This window comes from Chiloscyllium punctatum, chromosome 17 (genome assembly GCF_047496795.1).
Source record: "Chiloscyllium punctatum isolate Juve2018m chromosome 17, sChiPun1.3, whole genome shotgun sequence".
Lineage (NCBI taxonomy): Eukaryota > Metazoa > Chordata > Chondrichthyes > Orectolobiformes > Hemiscylliidae > Chiloscyllium > Chiloscyllium punctatum.
In genome coordinates this window covers 45,083,197-45,099,591 of record NC_092755.1, presented here as the reverse complement: position 1 = coordinate 45,099,591, position 16,395 = coordinate 45,083,197, and the positions used below count along the sequence as shown (strand labels likewise).

The following is a 16,395-nucleotide window of genomic DNA, read 5'->3' as shown; positions in this document are numbered from 1 at the left end:
TCCCCTGACCCCTCAACCCCCACCTGCCTGCTCACTTTCTCTCCCAGCATCCCCCCCCCCCAGCCGACTCCTGCCTACCTGCTCATTTTCTTCCCTCTCTTTCCCCTCCCCACCTGCCTGCTCACTTCCCTTTCAGGTTCATTCTCTTCTTCCCTCAACTGTTTTTTTTCCCTCTCTCTCTCAATCAGTATTCCTTCTAATTCAATAATCCCAAGATAAAATTAAATCACCAGAATAAGTGGACCAGGGCAGCCTTGACACAAAATTAACTGAGTGACAGGAAACGGTAATAGCAAGCTACCTTTTCACACTGGAGAAAGATATGTTGTGGAGTTATTAGGAACACTGCTCTTATTTATATACAATAACAACATAAACTTAAATTTACAGATAACAAAATTTGAAAGTATAGTAAACTCTGAGGAGGACTCAGATTTCATAAAATCCAAAGAATCCCTGCAGTGTAGAAATAGGCCTTTTGGCCCAACAGTCCACATCAGCCTCCTGAAGAGTAACTCATCTGGACCTATTCCCCTGCCCCTATTATCTACCCTGACTAATGCACCTAACCTACATATCCCTGAACACTGTTAGCCAATTTACCATAGCCAATTCACCTAAAATGCACATCTTTGGACTGGGGGAAGAAATGGAGGACCTGGAGGAAACCCACACAGCCATAAGGAGAATGTGCACACTCCATACAGATAATCAACCAAGGTTGGAATTGAACCTTGGTCCCTGGCACTGTGAGGTAGCAGTACTACCCACTGAGGACACAAGCTGATGGAAGGGATATGGAGAGAAGTATGGATAATCCATGCTTGAGAACGGGGAACTGCATTTCTGAGTACAACGGGACCTTGATTGGATAGTCTGAGCAGTGGCAGATGGAGTTTAATCTAGATAAATATGAGGTGCTACGTTTTGGTAGGGCAAATCATGACAGGACATATACACTCAGTGGTAAGGGAGTGTTGCCCAAACAAAGAGACCTTGGAGTACAGGTTCATAGTTCCTTGAAAGTGAAGACCAGGTAGTCAAGAAATGCCTTTCTTGGTCTGTAGATTGAGTAAAGGATTTGGGAGGTCATATTGCCATGCTGCAGGACATTGGTTAGGCCATTTTTGGAATACTGTGTGCAATTCTGGTCTCCCTACAATAGGAAAGATGGTGTGAAACTTGAATGGGTTCAGAAAAGATTTACAAGGATGTTGCTAGGATTGGAAGGCTTGACCTAGCGGGAGAGGGTGAATAGGCTGGGACTATTTACCCTGGAATTTTGGAGGCTGAGGGGTGACCTTAACAGAGGTTTATAAAATGAGGGGCATGGATAGGGTGAAGAGTCAGTTTTTCCCCCAGGAAACAGGAGTCCAAACCTAGAGAGTATTTTTATTAAGATGAAAGGGGAAAGGTTTAAAGGGGACCCTAAGGGGCGCCTTTCTCACAGAGGGTGGGGCGTGTATGGAATAAACTGCCAGAGAAAGTGGTAAGGCTGAGACAATTCCAATATTTAAAAGGCACTTGGATGGGCATATGAGTAGGAAGAGCTTATAGAGGGATATGGGCCTCTTATTCCTGATGAAGGGCTTTTGCCCGAAACGTCGATTTTTCTGCTTCTCGGATGCTGCCTGACCTGCTGTGCCTTTCCAGCAACACTATAATCTAGTTCTAGGATTTTGTCCCAACGACAGCAAAGGAATGACGAGAAAGTTCCAAGTAAGGATGTTGCGTGATTTGCAACGGCAGCGTAGTGTTCCATCTACAAGATGCACCAGAACAACAATTCCCAGGCTCTTTAAACCTTACAAACCCAAGGCGACTCTTACTGAGGAGAACAGGGGCAGCAAAAGTTCCCCTCTAAGCAGCTCACCATCCTGACTTGCCACTATTGCTGAGTCAAAATCTTGTAACTCCTTCTCAAACAGATTGTATGCCCTAACCACCGAAGACCTGCAGCAGCTCACCATCACCCTCTTAGGGGCAACTAAGGATAAACAAACAAATGTTTGCCTGCATCCCGGAGAAGAGCAAGTCACAGCACGGACTGCAGGTTTGAAAATATTCACTGGCTGCAAACTAATGTGCCTGAGGTTATGAAAAGCGCCAGGAAACGTGTTTTAATTGATGATCTCTTTCATCAGAGGAATGGGTCCCCGCGAAGTGAACTGCAGATTGGAGTTAAAACAAAATCACACAACACCAGGTTTCCAAGCACTAGGTTTCGGAGCGCTGCTCCTTCACCACCTGATGAAGGAGCAGCGCTTCCAATTACACCCGTTGGACTATAACCCGGTGTTGTGTGAGTTTTAACTTTGTCCACCCCAGTCCGACACCGGCCCCTCCACATCATGCAGATTGAAGAGCGGAACCTCTGGCGAGCGGAACCTTTCTCTGGAGCCCGTGCTGTAGCGGAGCGGTTGCTAGGGCGCAGTCCGTTCCGGTGGCGAGCCGGATGTGTGAGTGTTGCTATCAGGGAGATGGCAAGTTTGGATTCAGCGGCTGCTGGTGCCGACAGAGGCCCAGGGCCTGGGCCAGGGGAGAGCCGAGGGCCCGGGGAGGGTAAGGGCCAGGACAGTACCTTCGAGTGTAACATCTGCCTGGACACAGCCAAGGACGCGGTGATCAGTTTGTGCGGCCACTTGTTCTGGTAAGGGACTCGGGGGCGTCGAAAATCGGCTGCTTCTTGTTCAAAGTTCTCAGACACTAACTCTCCCAATATTTTGTTCCTTTTCTCGGTGACACCTCCGGATATCCAAAGCTGGCCCTGCTTGCATCAGGTACGTTTGTTACTTTTACTAAACCACAAAAAAAATACCCCTAAAGAACTGCGGATTCTAGAAATCAGACCGATTTCTCTTCGCAGGTGCTGGCAGACCTCCTGAGCTTTGTTTTTCTTCCCCCAACAAAGTCTGATTTTGTTACGGATGTTACTTTCACTGTTGGTGAACACTCCCTGAATTAAAGAGCCGGAACGCTCAGTGTCTGTCCCCTCATTGCGATGCAGAGGTCAATGTTCATCGCTGAACTGGAGCTTAGTGGGAGTAAATACCTCAAAACGTGAGAAGGTTTTGGGTTCAAGTCTCGAGCTGGGGACATCAGAAATAATCGAGGGTAAAGAGAGTGCTGTTCTGTTGGAAATACGTGAGCCCTGCACAGCTGGCTATAAAAGATCTCACACTGAGATCAGAGTCGAGAGTGTGGTGCTGGAAAAGCACAGCAGGTCAGGCAGCATCCGAGGAGCAGGAGAGTCAACGTTTCGGGCATAAGCCGTTCATCAGGAATGGGGGTTGGAAGGAGGCTGAGAGATAAATAGGAGGATGGAGGTGAGGGAAAGGTAGCTGGGAAGGCAGTAGGTGGATACAGCTAGCTGGGGTGATAGCGATAGATAGGTGGGAAGGAAGATTGACAGGTCAAGAGGACGGTGCCGAGTTGGAGGGTTGGACCTGGCATGAGGTGGGGGGAGAGGAGATTAGGAAACTAGTGAAGCCGATGTTAATGCCGTGTGGTTGAAGGGTCCCAAGGCGGAAGATGAGGCATTCTTCCTCCAGTCGTTGGGTGGCTTGGATTTGGCAGTGGAGGCGGCCTAGGACTTGTATGTTCTTGGTGGAGTGGGAGGGGAGTTGAAGTGGTCAGCCACAGGGTGGTGGGGTTTCTGGGGGTGTGTGTGTGTCCGTCCGTCCCAGAGGTGTTCCCTGAAATGCTCTGCGAGTTGGCGTCTGTCTTCCCAATGTAGAGGAGACCATATCAAGAGCAATGAACATTGTATATGAGGTGGGTGGATGCACAGGAAAATCTGTCGGATGTCAGTGTGGGCTGAGATTAGAAACAGGAGAGGAGAGGTCACACTGCATGGAGGTTCTTATAGACTTCCGCAGAGTTTCAGGGAGGTGGAAGAGAGGATTGGCAAAATTATAGGGGCCTTTAACTTCCCCAACATTGACTGGAAATGCTATAATTCTAGTACATCGGATGGATCAGTTTTTGTCCAGTGTGTACAGGAGGGTTTCCTGACACAGTATTAGATTAGATTAGATTACTTACAATGTGGAAACAGGCCCTTCGGCCCAACAAGTCCACACCGCCCCGCCGAAGCGTAACCCACCCATACCCCTACATCTACATCTACATCTACCCCTTACCTAACACTATGAGCAATTTAGCATGGCCAATTAACCTGCCCTGCACATCTTTGGACTGTGGGAGGAAACCGGAGCACCCGGAGGAAACCCACGCAGACACGGGGAGAACGTGCAAACTCCACACAGTCAGTCGCCGGAGGCGGGAATTGAACCCGGGTCTCAGGCGCTGTGAGGCAGCAGTGCTAACCACTGTGCCACCGTGCCGCCCACCCACTGTGCCACCGTGCCGCCCATGTCGAAGGGCTGACAAGAGGGGAGACCACACTGGATCTGGTGCATTGGTAATGAACCAGGCCAGGTGTTTGCTTTAGTTGTAGGTGAGCACTTTGGAGAGAATGACCATAATTCAGTTACATTTAGTTTACGGATGAAAAGGGATAGATACATGCCACAGGTCAAGAGTTACCGATGGGGCAAGGGCAATTATAATGCGATTAGGCAAGAATTAGGATGCATAGAATAGGGTAGCAAAATGCGGGGGGTGCAGACAATGGAAATGTAGAGCTGGTTTAAGGAACAGACATTGCGTGTCCTTGATAAGTATGTCCCTGTCAGGCAGGGAGGAAGCAATAAGGTAAAGGAACCATGGTTTACAACAGAAATTGCATCTCTTGTTAAGCAGAAGAAGGAGGCTTATGTGTTTGAGGCAAGATGGTTCAGATGAGGCGATGGAGAGTTACAGATCAGCTCGAAAGGATTTAAAGAGAGAGTTAAGAAGAGCAAAGAGAGGACACGAGCAGTCATTAGCAAATAGAATAAAGGAGAACCCTAAAGCTTTCTACAGGTATGTGAAGAATAAGAGGATGAATAAGAGGAAAAACAGAAGTGGGAAGTTGAAGGTGGACCCTGTGGAGATCGGAGAGGTGCTAAACGAACATTTCTCATCAGTTTTCACTCAGGGAATAGGAAAATATTGTAGAGGAGAAGAATGAGGTACGAGATATTAGACTAGAAAGGATCGAGGTTAGTTATGAACAGGTGTTATCAATTCTAGAAGGAGTGAAAGTGGACAAGTCCCCTGGGCCGGATGGATTCTATTCGAGAATTCTCTGGGAAGCTCGGGGAGGAGATAGCAGAGCCTCTGGCTTTGATATTTGAGTCATCACTGTCTACAGGTTTAGTACCAGAGGACTGGAAGATTGCAAATGTTGTGTCCTTGTTCAAGAAGGGCAGTAGAGATGACCAAGGTACTTATAGACCAGTGAGCCTTACTTCTGTTGTAGGAAAGATTTTGGAAAGGATTATAAGAGATGAGATTTATAATCATTTAACAAGTAACAATTTGATTTCAGATCGTCAACATGGTTTTGTCAAGGGCAGGTTGTGTCTCACAAACCTCATTCAGTTTTTTGAGAAGGTGCCCAAGCATGTAGATGAGGGTAGGGCAGTTGACGTGGTATACATGGACTTCAGTAAAGCATTTGATAACGTTCCATATGGTAGGCTTTTGGAGAAAATGCAGAGGCATGGGATTGAGGGTAATTTAGCAGTTTGGATTAGAAACTGGCTTTCGGAAAGAAGGCAGTGAGTGGTGGTTGATGGAAAATATTCAGCCTGGAGTCCGGTAACTAGTGGTGTGCCACAAGGATCTGTTTTGGGACCACTACTGTTTGTCATTTTTATAAATGTCTTAGACGCAAGCAAAGGTGGATGGATTAGTAAATTTACAGATAACACTAAGTCGGTGGAGTAGTGGACAGTTTAGAAGAATGTTGCAGGTTGCAGGGGGACTTGGATAAACTGCAGAATTCGGCTGAGAGTTGGCAAATGGAGGTCAATGCAGCAAAATGTGAGGTGATGCACTTTGGGAAGAATGTAACAGGAAGGCAGAGCACTGGGTCAATGGAAAGATTCTTGGTAGTGTGGGTGTGCAGAGGGATCTTGGAGTCCATGTACATAGATCCCTAAAAGTTGCCACCTGGGTTGATAGTGCTGTTAAGAAGGCATACCGTGTGTTAGGTTTCATTTGTAGAGGGATTGAGTTCCGGAGCCGCAATATCGTGATGCAACTATACAAAATGCTGGTGCGGCCACGCTTGGAATATTGTGTACAGTTCTGGTCGCCATATTTCGGGAAGGATGTGGAAGCATTGGAAAAGGTGCAGAGGAGATTTACGAGGATGTTGTCTGGTCTGGAGGGAAGGTCTTATGAGGAAAGGCTGAGACATTTGGGTCTGTTCTCATTGGAAAGAAGGAGGCTAAGAGGGGATTTGATGAAAACATACAAGATGATCAGAGGGTTAGACAGGGTAGACAGTGAAAGTCTTTTTCCTAGGATGATGATGTCAGCTTGTACGAGGGGGCATAACTACAAATTGAGGGGTGATAGATTTAAGACAAATGTCAGAGGTAGGTTCTTTACTCAGAGAGTGGTAAGGGCGTGGAATGCCCTACCTGCCAATGTAGTCAACTCAGCCACATTTGGGAGATTTAAACAATCCTTGGATGAGCACATGGATGACTATGGGATAGTGTAGGGAGAACAAGCTGAGAATAGCTCACAGGTTGGCACAACATCAAGGGCCAAAGGCCTTTTCTGCAGTATATTGTTCTATGTTGTAAAAGATCATTTGTGTCCTTGGATCGAGGTGAGGGGGGAGGTGTGAGCGCAGGTTTTACACCTGCGGTGGCAAGGGAAGGTGCTGGGAGTGGAAAGTGGGTTGGTTGGGGGCATGTACCTAACGATGGAGTCACCGAGGGAATGATCTCTGCAGAACGCAGATAGGGGTGGGGAGGGAAATATGACTCTGGTAGTGGGGTCTAATTGTGGATGCTGGAAATGGCAGAGGACCATTCAACCACATGGCATCAACATCGACTTCACTAGTTTCCAAATCTCCCCTCGCCTCACCTCATCCCAGATCCAACCCTCCAACTTGACACCGCCCTCTTGTGACCCACCTATCCGCTCCACTCTCCCCACTGACCTATCACAATAACCCTCCCACCTGTATTCCACCTATCACCTTCCCCCCAGCTCTAGCCCTGCCTCCTATTTATCTCTCAGCCCTCTTCTCAGTCCACCCCTGCCTCTCCACATTCCTGATGAAGGGCTTGCCTGAAGCATTGACTCCTGCTCCTCGGATGCTGCCTGACCTGCTGTGCTTTTCCAGCGCCACACTATTCTACTCTGACCCTCCAGGATCTGCAGTCCTCCCTGTAAGAGCAGTGTGTCCCGGGTCCTGGCCCATATTTATCCCTCAGGCAAAAAATATATTTTATTATAATTGTCTGTATGACTTCATAGTTTGGAAGTATTGTCTATGTGTAAATTATTATGTTTTGTACTGTATGAATGATTGAGCTGATGTAAACCACCGTCCAAATGAGAGTTCCTCCTGTGCTGTTCTGGGTCAGGAGGTCTTTTACCTAATATCTCAGAGGTCCATTCAAATTCTTGGGTAAAAACAGAAGATCTTGCACCAATCAAAACATTATTTAACACCTCCCTTGCCCCTATATGATAAGACATGGGGGCAGAAGTAAACCATTCAGCCCATCAAGTTTGCTCTGCCTTTCAATGATATGATGGGTAATCTGAATCCTCATTTTACCTGTCTTTTCCCCATTGTCCTTGATTCCATTGCTGATGAAAACCTATTTCGGCCTTCCAGTATACTTAACAATTCATTCTTTATCATACTCAGCAAGTGATCCTCTCAATTGAATCCAAGTCTGGTCTATGTCACATGCTGAAGTAACTTAGCCTGATTATCTTCCTGATAATACTGTGCTGCTCCCACATCAAGCTAATTCTTCCCAGAATAGCTCTCCAGAAGATCTGGCTGGAGCTTTTTATTTATTCACAAATTTTATCCCTGTGTGTTCTGGCCTTTCAGACAAAGGCCAATGTTTCACTGGACTTTTAAAAATTATTTTGTTCTATTCACTAGTTATTAGAGGTTTTTGTATTGAACCCTAGACTCTCAAATGGGATGAGAATAGTTGGGTGCTTGTTATTGACTGGTGCAGATTCAATGGGCTGAAAGGCCTTTTTCTGTGCTATGACTGTTCTCATTCATAGTTTGACTTCTTGCCATTTGAACGATAATCATGTCTATTTTTATTCAGTTCAACATAGACGTTCATACATTGTCCCATACTGATGTCATAGTTTCCCCCCAAAGCCCCTCATTCACTCAATTTATCCATATCTCTTTGCAATGTTTGCTCCCTGCTGTCTTATTTACTGCCCCTCCTCAGCCAGGTTCATCACCAAGCTTGGATATATGCTCTGTATTCTTTTATTTAAATCATGAACCAAACCGTAAAAAGCTCCCTGAACCTGGAGACTGATAGGCCCAGTAATTGCTACTTTCTTTCTTGCAGGATTCTTAAATAATGCAGAGGCATTGGCAATTTTTAGTTGACAATTCCTGAGAGTTGATTTGAAGATCACTATTAAAGTCTTTACAAATTCTTTTCTCTTTAGTACTTTGAGGGTGGGATCTATCACATCATGGAATCATATAGTATGGAAAAGGCCCTTCAGCCCATCAAGTCTATACTGCCAAAATATACCACAACCTACACTAGTCCTCTTTGCTGCATTAGGCCCATGGCCTTGAATATTATGATGCTTATCAAAGTATTTTTTAATGGTTGAGCGGTTTTCCACTTTAACTATTTCCATAGACCATGCATTCCAGACATCCATCACCCTCAATGTTTCCTCAAATCCACTTTAAATCTCCTGCCTTTCACTTTAAAATTATATCCCCTTGTTAGTGAACCTTCTAAGGGGAACAGCTGCTTTTTATTTACCTTGTCTGTGCCCCTTATAATTTCGCACACCTTTATTAGATCCTCCCTCAACATTCTGTGCTCCAAAAAAAACAAACCTAGTTTATCCATTCTCTCTTCATAGCTGAAGTTCTCCATCCCAGGCAACATCCTGATAAACCTCCTTTACACCCCCTGCAATAATATCGCATCCTTCCTATAGTGTAGATCAGAATTGCACACAGTACCCAAGCTGTGGCTTAACAAAAGTTCTATACAATTCCAACGTCACCTTCTTACTCTATAATCTGTGACACAACTGCAAGTGTTCCAAATACCTTCTTAAATCAGAGGCCCAGATAATGTTCTAGAGACCTGGGTTCGAATCCCAGCACAGTAGATGGTGGAATTTGAATTCAATTTTTTTTTTAAAAATCTGGAATTAAGAGTCTAATGATGACATTAATCCACTGTCGATTGTCGGGGAAAACCCATCTGGTTTAGTAATGTCGTTTAGGGAAGGAAACTGCCATGTGGTTGACTCTTAATTGCCTTCTGGGCAGTAAGGGATAGGCAATAAATGCTGCCTAGCCAGTGACGCCCTCATCCCATGAATGACTTTCCCCTCGAAGATTTTAACCTACTGCGAATCCTCTTGCAAGGATGCCTTCCTTGAAGAAGCTCTCTTCCTCCCTGTACAAGGATCATTCCTGAAGAAGGGCTCATGCCCGAAACGTCGATTCTCCTGCTCCTTGGATGCTGCCTGACCTGCTGCGCTTTTCCAGCAACACATTTTCAGCTCTGATCTCCAGCATCTGCAGTCCTCACTTTTCCCTTTTAAAAAAAAATACCCCAGTAACCCGTCCTGCTACTTCAGAGATCTGTGGGCAAGCACCCCAACATCCCTCTGTTCTTCTAAACCTCCTAGTATCTTGCCATTTATTATTTCCTTGTCTTGTTCCTTCTTCCAAATTGCATTTCATCATGTATCAGAGTTAAATTCCATCTGCAATTGATCAGCTCAGTTGATCAATCCATTTATATCTTTTGTAATCTAACACCTTGCACCTGAATTGGAGGGGGATCAATATCTTGGGGGACAGGTTTGCTAGTGCTACAAAGGAGGTTTTAAACAAGATTGGCGGCAGGGTAATCCTCAACAGCAGGGAGGCAGGTGTGAGGCTGGAAGGAGATAGAGTAATCAGAAATAATAAAGTGAGAGACATGCACAGTAGGGAGCGAGGAATGTCTGTTGGGTTAAATTGCATCTTTTTCAAAGTCCAGTAAGGCCAATGAACTCAGCGCCTGGATAGGTACGTGGGACTGGGTTATTATAGCCAGTACAGAAATGTGGCTAAGGGAGAGACAGGAATGGCAGCTTAATGTGCCAGGGTACAGGTGCTTTAGGTGTGACAGACGTGGTGGAAAGAAGGGACAGGGCATTTCACTTTTGAATAAGGCAAGTCTAACAGCAGTAGTCAGAGATGAAATAGCTGAAGGATCATCCAATGAGGCTTTGTGGGTGGAGCTAAGAAATAAGGAGGGAGAGAAGATGTTATTGGGGTTGTACTATAGGTCCCCAAATAGTCAATGGGAATTAGAGGAACATGGGATACCTGCAAGAGCAATAGGGCTGTCATAGGGGATTTTCCTAACATAAACTGGCACTGCCATTGCATTAAAGGCTTAAATGGCGTGGAATTTAAGTGTGTTCAGGAAAGTTTCCTCAAGTAGTATACAGAGGGTTCTACTTGGGAAGGGGCAAAACTCGACCTACTCTTGGGAAATAGGGCAGGACAGGTGACATTGGTGGAGCTCTTTGGGAACAGTGACCATAGTTCTATTAATTTTTAAAATAGTTATGGACAGGGACAAAACTAGTTCACAGGTTCAAGTTCTAAATTGGGGCCAGGTGAATTTTCATGGAATGTGACAGGAGGATTAGAGTAGTTTGTTTGCAGTCAAAGGGACCTCCAGCAAGTGGGAGGCATTTGCAAGTGAGACAGTTAGAGTTCAAGGTATGTAAGTTCCTGTGAGGGTGAAAGGCAAGGTTGGCAGGGAATAGGGAACTCTGGATGATAAGAGATATTGAGGCTCTGATCAGAAAAAAGGAAGCATGGGTCAGGTACAGACAGCTGGGATTTAGGGAATCCCTGAAGGTATGAAGCGGATACGGGAGTTTACTGAAGAAGGAAATCAGGAGGGCGTACAGGGTTCACAAGATAGCCTTGGCTGAGAAGATTAGAATAAATCCATAGAGGTTTTCTAAGTATATTAAAGGAAGGAAAATAACTAGGGAGACACAGTAGATCCCTCAAGGACCAAAGTGGAAGTGTATGTGTGAACCCGCAGGAGATGGGTGAGTTCCTCGAATATTTAGAGAGACATGAAGACTTGGGGAAGTTAGTGGTGATATCTTTCAGACAGTCCATATCACAGTAGAGGAGGTGTTGGATGTACTAGAATGTATGAAGGTGGACAAATCTCCTGGTCCTGACCAGATATATCCAAGAACCCTGGAAGAGGCGAGAGATGAAATTGTGGAGGCCCTGGCTGATATTTTTGCATCATCATTAGCCACGGATAAGGTCCCGGAAGACTAGAGGGTAGCGAATGTTGTGCGCTCATTCAAGAGCAGCTGCAAAGAAAAACCTGTGAACTATAAACCAGCAAGCTTAACATCTGTAGTAGATATGTTACTTGAGAAGATTCTGAGGGATAAGATGTACATGCATTTGGAAAGACAGGGTTTGATTAGGAGTAGTCAGCATTGCTGTTTGCATGGGAGATCATACTTCACCAATTTGTTAGAGTTCTTTAATGAAGTGACCAAGAAAGTTGATGAGGGCAGGGTGGTAGGTATAGTCTGCATGAATTTTGGTAAGGTTTCACATGATAGGCTGCTCTGAGAGGTTAGATTGCATGGAATCCAGGGGGACCTGGCAAATTGGATACACAGTTGGCTTGATGGTAGGAAGCAGAGTGTAATAGTGGAAGGATGCTTGTCGGACTGCAGGCCTCCGAGGTCAGCGCTGGGCCCATTGCTGTTTATTATCTATATCAATGATTTGGATGAGAATATACAAGGCATTGTTAGTAAGTTTGATGGATGACACTAAAATAGGCAGTACTGTGAACAGTGAAGAAGGTTACAGAAATTGCAGCAGGACCTTGATCACCTGGGGATGTGGCCTGAAAAAGGGCAAATATAATTTAATATGGATAAGTGTGAGGTCTTGCATTTTGGAAAGTCAAGTCAAGGTAGGAGTTTCATGGTGAATGGTAGGGCCTTAAGGAGTATAGTGGAACAGAGGGACCTTGGAGTTCAGGAGCACGGTTCTCTGAAAGTGGAGTCACAGGTAGACAGGGCAGCGAAGAAGGCTTTTGGTACACTGGCCTTTATCAGTCAGGGTATTGAGTAAAGAAGTTGGGAAGTTATGTTGCAGTTGTACGGGACATTGGTGAGGCCATACTTGGAGTATTGTGTTCAGTTTTGGTCACCTTGCTATAGGAAGGATGTTATTAAACTGGAAAGAGTGCAGAAGAAATTTAGAAAGAGGTTGCCGGGACTCAAGGGTCTGAGTTATAGGGAGAGGTTGGACAAGCTAGGACTTTTTTGTTTAGAGCGTATGAGACTGAGGGGTGGATCTTATAGAAGTGTATATGATCATGAAAGCCATGGATAGAATGAATGTACTCGGTCTTTTTCCCAGGATCAGGAATCAAGGTCTAGAGGGCATCAGTTTAAAATTAGAGAGGGAGAAAATAAGAGGGAACCTGAGGGGCAACTTCTTTTACACAGAGGATGATACGCATATGGAATGAGGCTGCCTGCAGAAGTGGTTGAGGCTGGTACGTTAACAACATTTAAAAGGCATTTGGACAAATACGTGGGCCAATTGTAGGGAATTGGGGTTAGCGTTGATGGACATTTTGGTTGGCATGGACCAGTTTGGGCTGAAGGGGCCTGTCCCCATGCTGTAGGACTCAATGACTATGACCCTCCACCTCATTGTCAACAATCCTGCCAGTCTGTATCATCCACAAACATACTTATCATTCTTCCCACATTCTCATCATTTATGAATGTCAGAAACCATAAGGGACCCAGCGCAGATCCTGGTATGCCATTGCAAACCAGACTCCAGTCACACAAACAGCCTTTTATCACCACCCTCTGCCTCCTACCACTAAGCCAACTTTGCCAAGTTCCATTTATTCCATTGGAGTTTTTACCTTCTCTCAGTTTTCCATGTGGCACCTTGTCAAAGGCTTTGTTGAAATCCATATTAACTATTTTAACTGCCCTACCATCATCCAAGCGCTTGATCAGCCCCACAAAAATTTGTTAGGCATAATGTCCTTCTGACAAAGCCATGCTGACTGTACCTGATTAAACTTTGCCTCTCTAAATGGAGGTTAATTCTCTCTTTGACTGTTTTCTTCAAATGCTTCCCTACCTGGACTACCTTTACCACCCTTCCTGTAAAATGGAATCTCCGGTCCTCTGGCACCTCCCCTGTGGCCAGACACAATTTAAAACTTTGGGACAGAGCCCTGTAATTTCTTCCCTCATTCTTCTATAGCTGCCTAGTTAAAACTCATCCAGATGTGGCAATTTATCCACTTTTAAATTCGCCAAAACATCCAAACTTTCCATATTTCCCACAAGACCTTCATAGTCCAACCTAAAGTCATACAGCTTAAAAACAGGCTCACCATGCCTTTGCCAACCAGCAAACACCAGACTGCACTAATTCAATTTACCTACATTTGGTACCAGCCTTGATGCCTTAGCATTTAGGTGCTTGTCCTCTTAAATGTTGCGAGACTACCTGCCTCCATCATTCCCTCAGACAGGATGTTCCATATTTCCACTACCCTCCGGATGAAAAACCTTTACCTTGGAGCTCCTCTCAGTCACTTACTCCTCACCTTAAGTGTATGCCCTCTTGGTCTTAGACATATCCACCATAGGGAAAAAATTCTGATCAACTGTGTTTACCTCTCATAATTTTGTATACCTCAATCAGATCACCCCTCAGCTTTCTCTGCTGCAAGGAAAGCACATCCAGGCTATCCAGTCTCTCCTCAAAACTGAGACTTTTCATCCCCGGCAACATTCTGGTGAATCTTTCTGCAACCTGTCCTGTGCAATCATGTTCCTTCCAATAGTGGCCAGAACTTTACACAGTATTCCATCTGTGGCCTAACTGATTTATGATGTTGTAGCAAGACTTCCTCGCTCCTATTTTTTATACCCTGGCTAATGAAGGCAAGCATCCAGTTTACTGTCTTCACTACCCTGTCTACACCATTAAGGATCTGTGGACTTGTATGTTAAGGTCCCTTTGTTCCTCAGTATTCCCCAGGGACCTACCATTCGTTATGTAACTCCTTCCCTTGTTAAACCTCCAAAAGTGGTGTGCTGACACCAATGGGTTATTTATCCAAATTAAATTTCATCTGCTGTTGCTCTGCCCAATTTATCAGCTGATCAATATCAGACTAGCCCGAGACCACCTCTCTATCAATAGCGTCACCAATTTTCATTAGTTTATAAGCTTAGTAATTATACCTTCTACACTCGCATACAAGTAGTAAACATAGATAACAAACAGCAAAGGTCCAATATTGATCCCTGTGACATCCCTGTGGTCACAGGCTTCTAATCACAAAACTTCCCTCTACCAGCACCCTTTGCCTCCTAATTACAGGCCAGTTTTGGATCCAGTTTGCCATCTTGCCTTGGCTGCCTTGGGCTCTTACCTTTGGACCAACCTGCTATGTGGGACTTTGTCAAAGGTTTACTGAAGTCTGAAGTACATCAACTGCAATACCCTCATCAACATATTCAGTCACCTTTTCAAAAATCACTGTTGACTAATTCAGACAAGATTTCTCTCTGGCAAAACAGTGCTGACTTTCCTTGACCAATGCCCTGCCTTTTCAAAGTATTGATTGATCCTATCACTTTGAATTTATTTCCAATAATTTCCCTATCGCTGAATAATTACCTGGCATATTCCTTGCTGTCTTATTGATCAAAGGAACCATGTCAGCTAGCCTCCAGTAATCTCAGCTTCACCTGTGGCCAGTGAAGTATCCCCACCAGGCCCCAGCAATCTCCTATTTTGTCTCTTATAGCACCCTGGCAGGCATCGCTGCAGGTCCTGGAGATTTATGCACCTTTAGGCCGAATAAAATACCTAACACCTCTTGCTTATTAATCTTTGTTCTAGAACCTCACCATTCCAACTGAAATTGCGAGCTACAATGTCTTTTTCCTTTGTGAATACAAATGAGAAATTCTCATTTAATTCCACACCACTTCCTTTTGCTCCACGCACAGGTTGCTCCTTTGGTCTCTAACAGGCCCCCTTGTTACTCCTAATATAGTTATAAAGAGCCTTGGGGCTTTCCTTAATCCTATCTGCCAGTAACATATCGTGGCACGTCTTTGCCCTCCTTTTTTAAGCAACACCCCATGCTCTTCATACCTTTGAAGGGTTTTGCTGTATCTAATGCTCTGTACTTAACATATGCCTCCTTTTTTTCATCATACTCTTCTCAAATTCTGTATTTGCAGAATTACATCCTGGGGATTTAGCTATCATTAGTCTCTTTAATATTAGAATTCTTCATATCTTTGACATTTTATTCTATTCCTTTGAAGTTAGCTGGCATAAGAGATTTTGACAACACACCACATAAAATGGGTAATCAATAAAGCAAGTTGTTGTACTTGTGTAGGAACCACAAAGTTAACAAGCTGGGTATATCAAGGAGTTAGGAACCCGAAGAGTTTTAGAGTCTACTGCAAGAAAAATGCAGTATGGATGGGAAAATCTTGCTGCAATTATCTAAGTTTTCATGAGGCCACATCTCGAGCACAAGTATTGCTTTGGTTTCTATATCTAAAGAAAATTTGCCTTTAGAGGTTTGCCATGTTGATTCCCTGCAATAGGCTTTCCTTCAAAGGACCTTATATCGAATGAGTCTGGAATTTTGAAGAATAAAATGATCATATTGATAGAGGTTGGTGAGCTTTGGATCGTTGTCACAGAATCCTACAGAACAGAAACAGATTCTTCAGTCCAACTCATCCATGCCATCGATGCTAAACTAGTCCCATTTGCTTGTGATTGGCCCATATCCCTCCAGACATTTCATATTCATGTACATGTCCAAATATCTTTTAAATGTTGTAACTGTACCTGCATCTACCACTTCCTCAGGCAATTCATTTCACACAGGAGCAACCGTCTATAAGAAAGATTTCCCCTCAAGTTCCTTTTTACATCTTTCTCCTTTCACCTTAACCTATGCTCTTTAGTTTTGAGCTCCCATACCCTAGAGAAAAGACTTTATCTATGTCTCTCATGATTTTATAATCGTCTTTCAGGTCACTCCTCAACCTCCTGCACTCCAAGTATAAAAGTCTGAGTCTATCAAGCCTCTCCCTATAACTCAAATCCTCCAACCAGTTCCAGGATAAATCCCAGAATCTTCAGTCAACACTTAAGTGGCA

At 44.6% G+C, this 16,395-nt stretch overlaps 1 protein-coding gene across 4 annotated transcripts in view; it reads left to right on the top strand.

Moving 5' to 3' along the window:
* The first annotated feature begins 2,229 nt into the window (after window positions 1–2,229).
* rnf185 (ring finger protein 185) overlaps window positions 2,230–16,395 on the top strand; it is a 77,031-nt gene continuing 62,865 nt past the window's right edge. The window contains exons 1-2 of one of the 4 annotated variants that reach the window (XM_072587038.1): window positions 2,230–2,650; window positions 2,762–2,780. In XM_072587038.1, the coding sequence (XP_072443139.1) occupies window positions 2,352–2,650; window positions 2,762–2,780 (318 nt within the window). In that variant the 5' untranslated portion in view covers window positions 2,230–2,351. The remainder of the gene's footprint in view (window positions 2,651–2,761; window positions 2,781–16,395) is intronic. The other 3 variants (XM_072587037.1, XM_072587035.1, XM_072587036.1) reach the window with 3 other exon arrangements.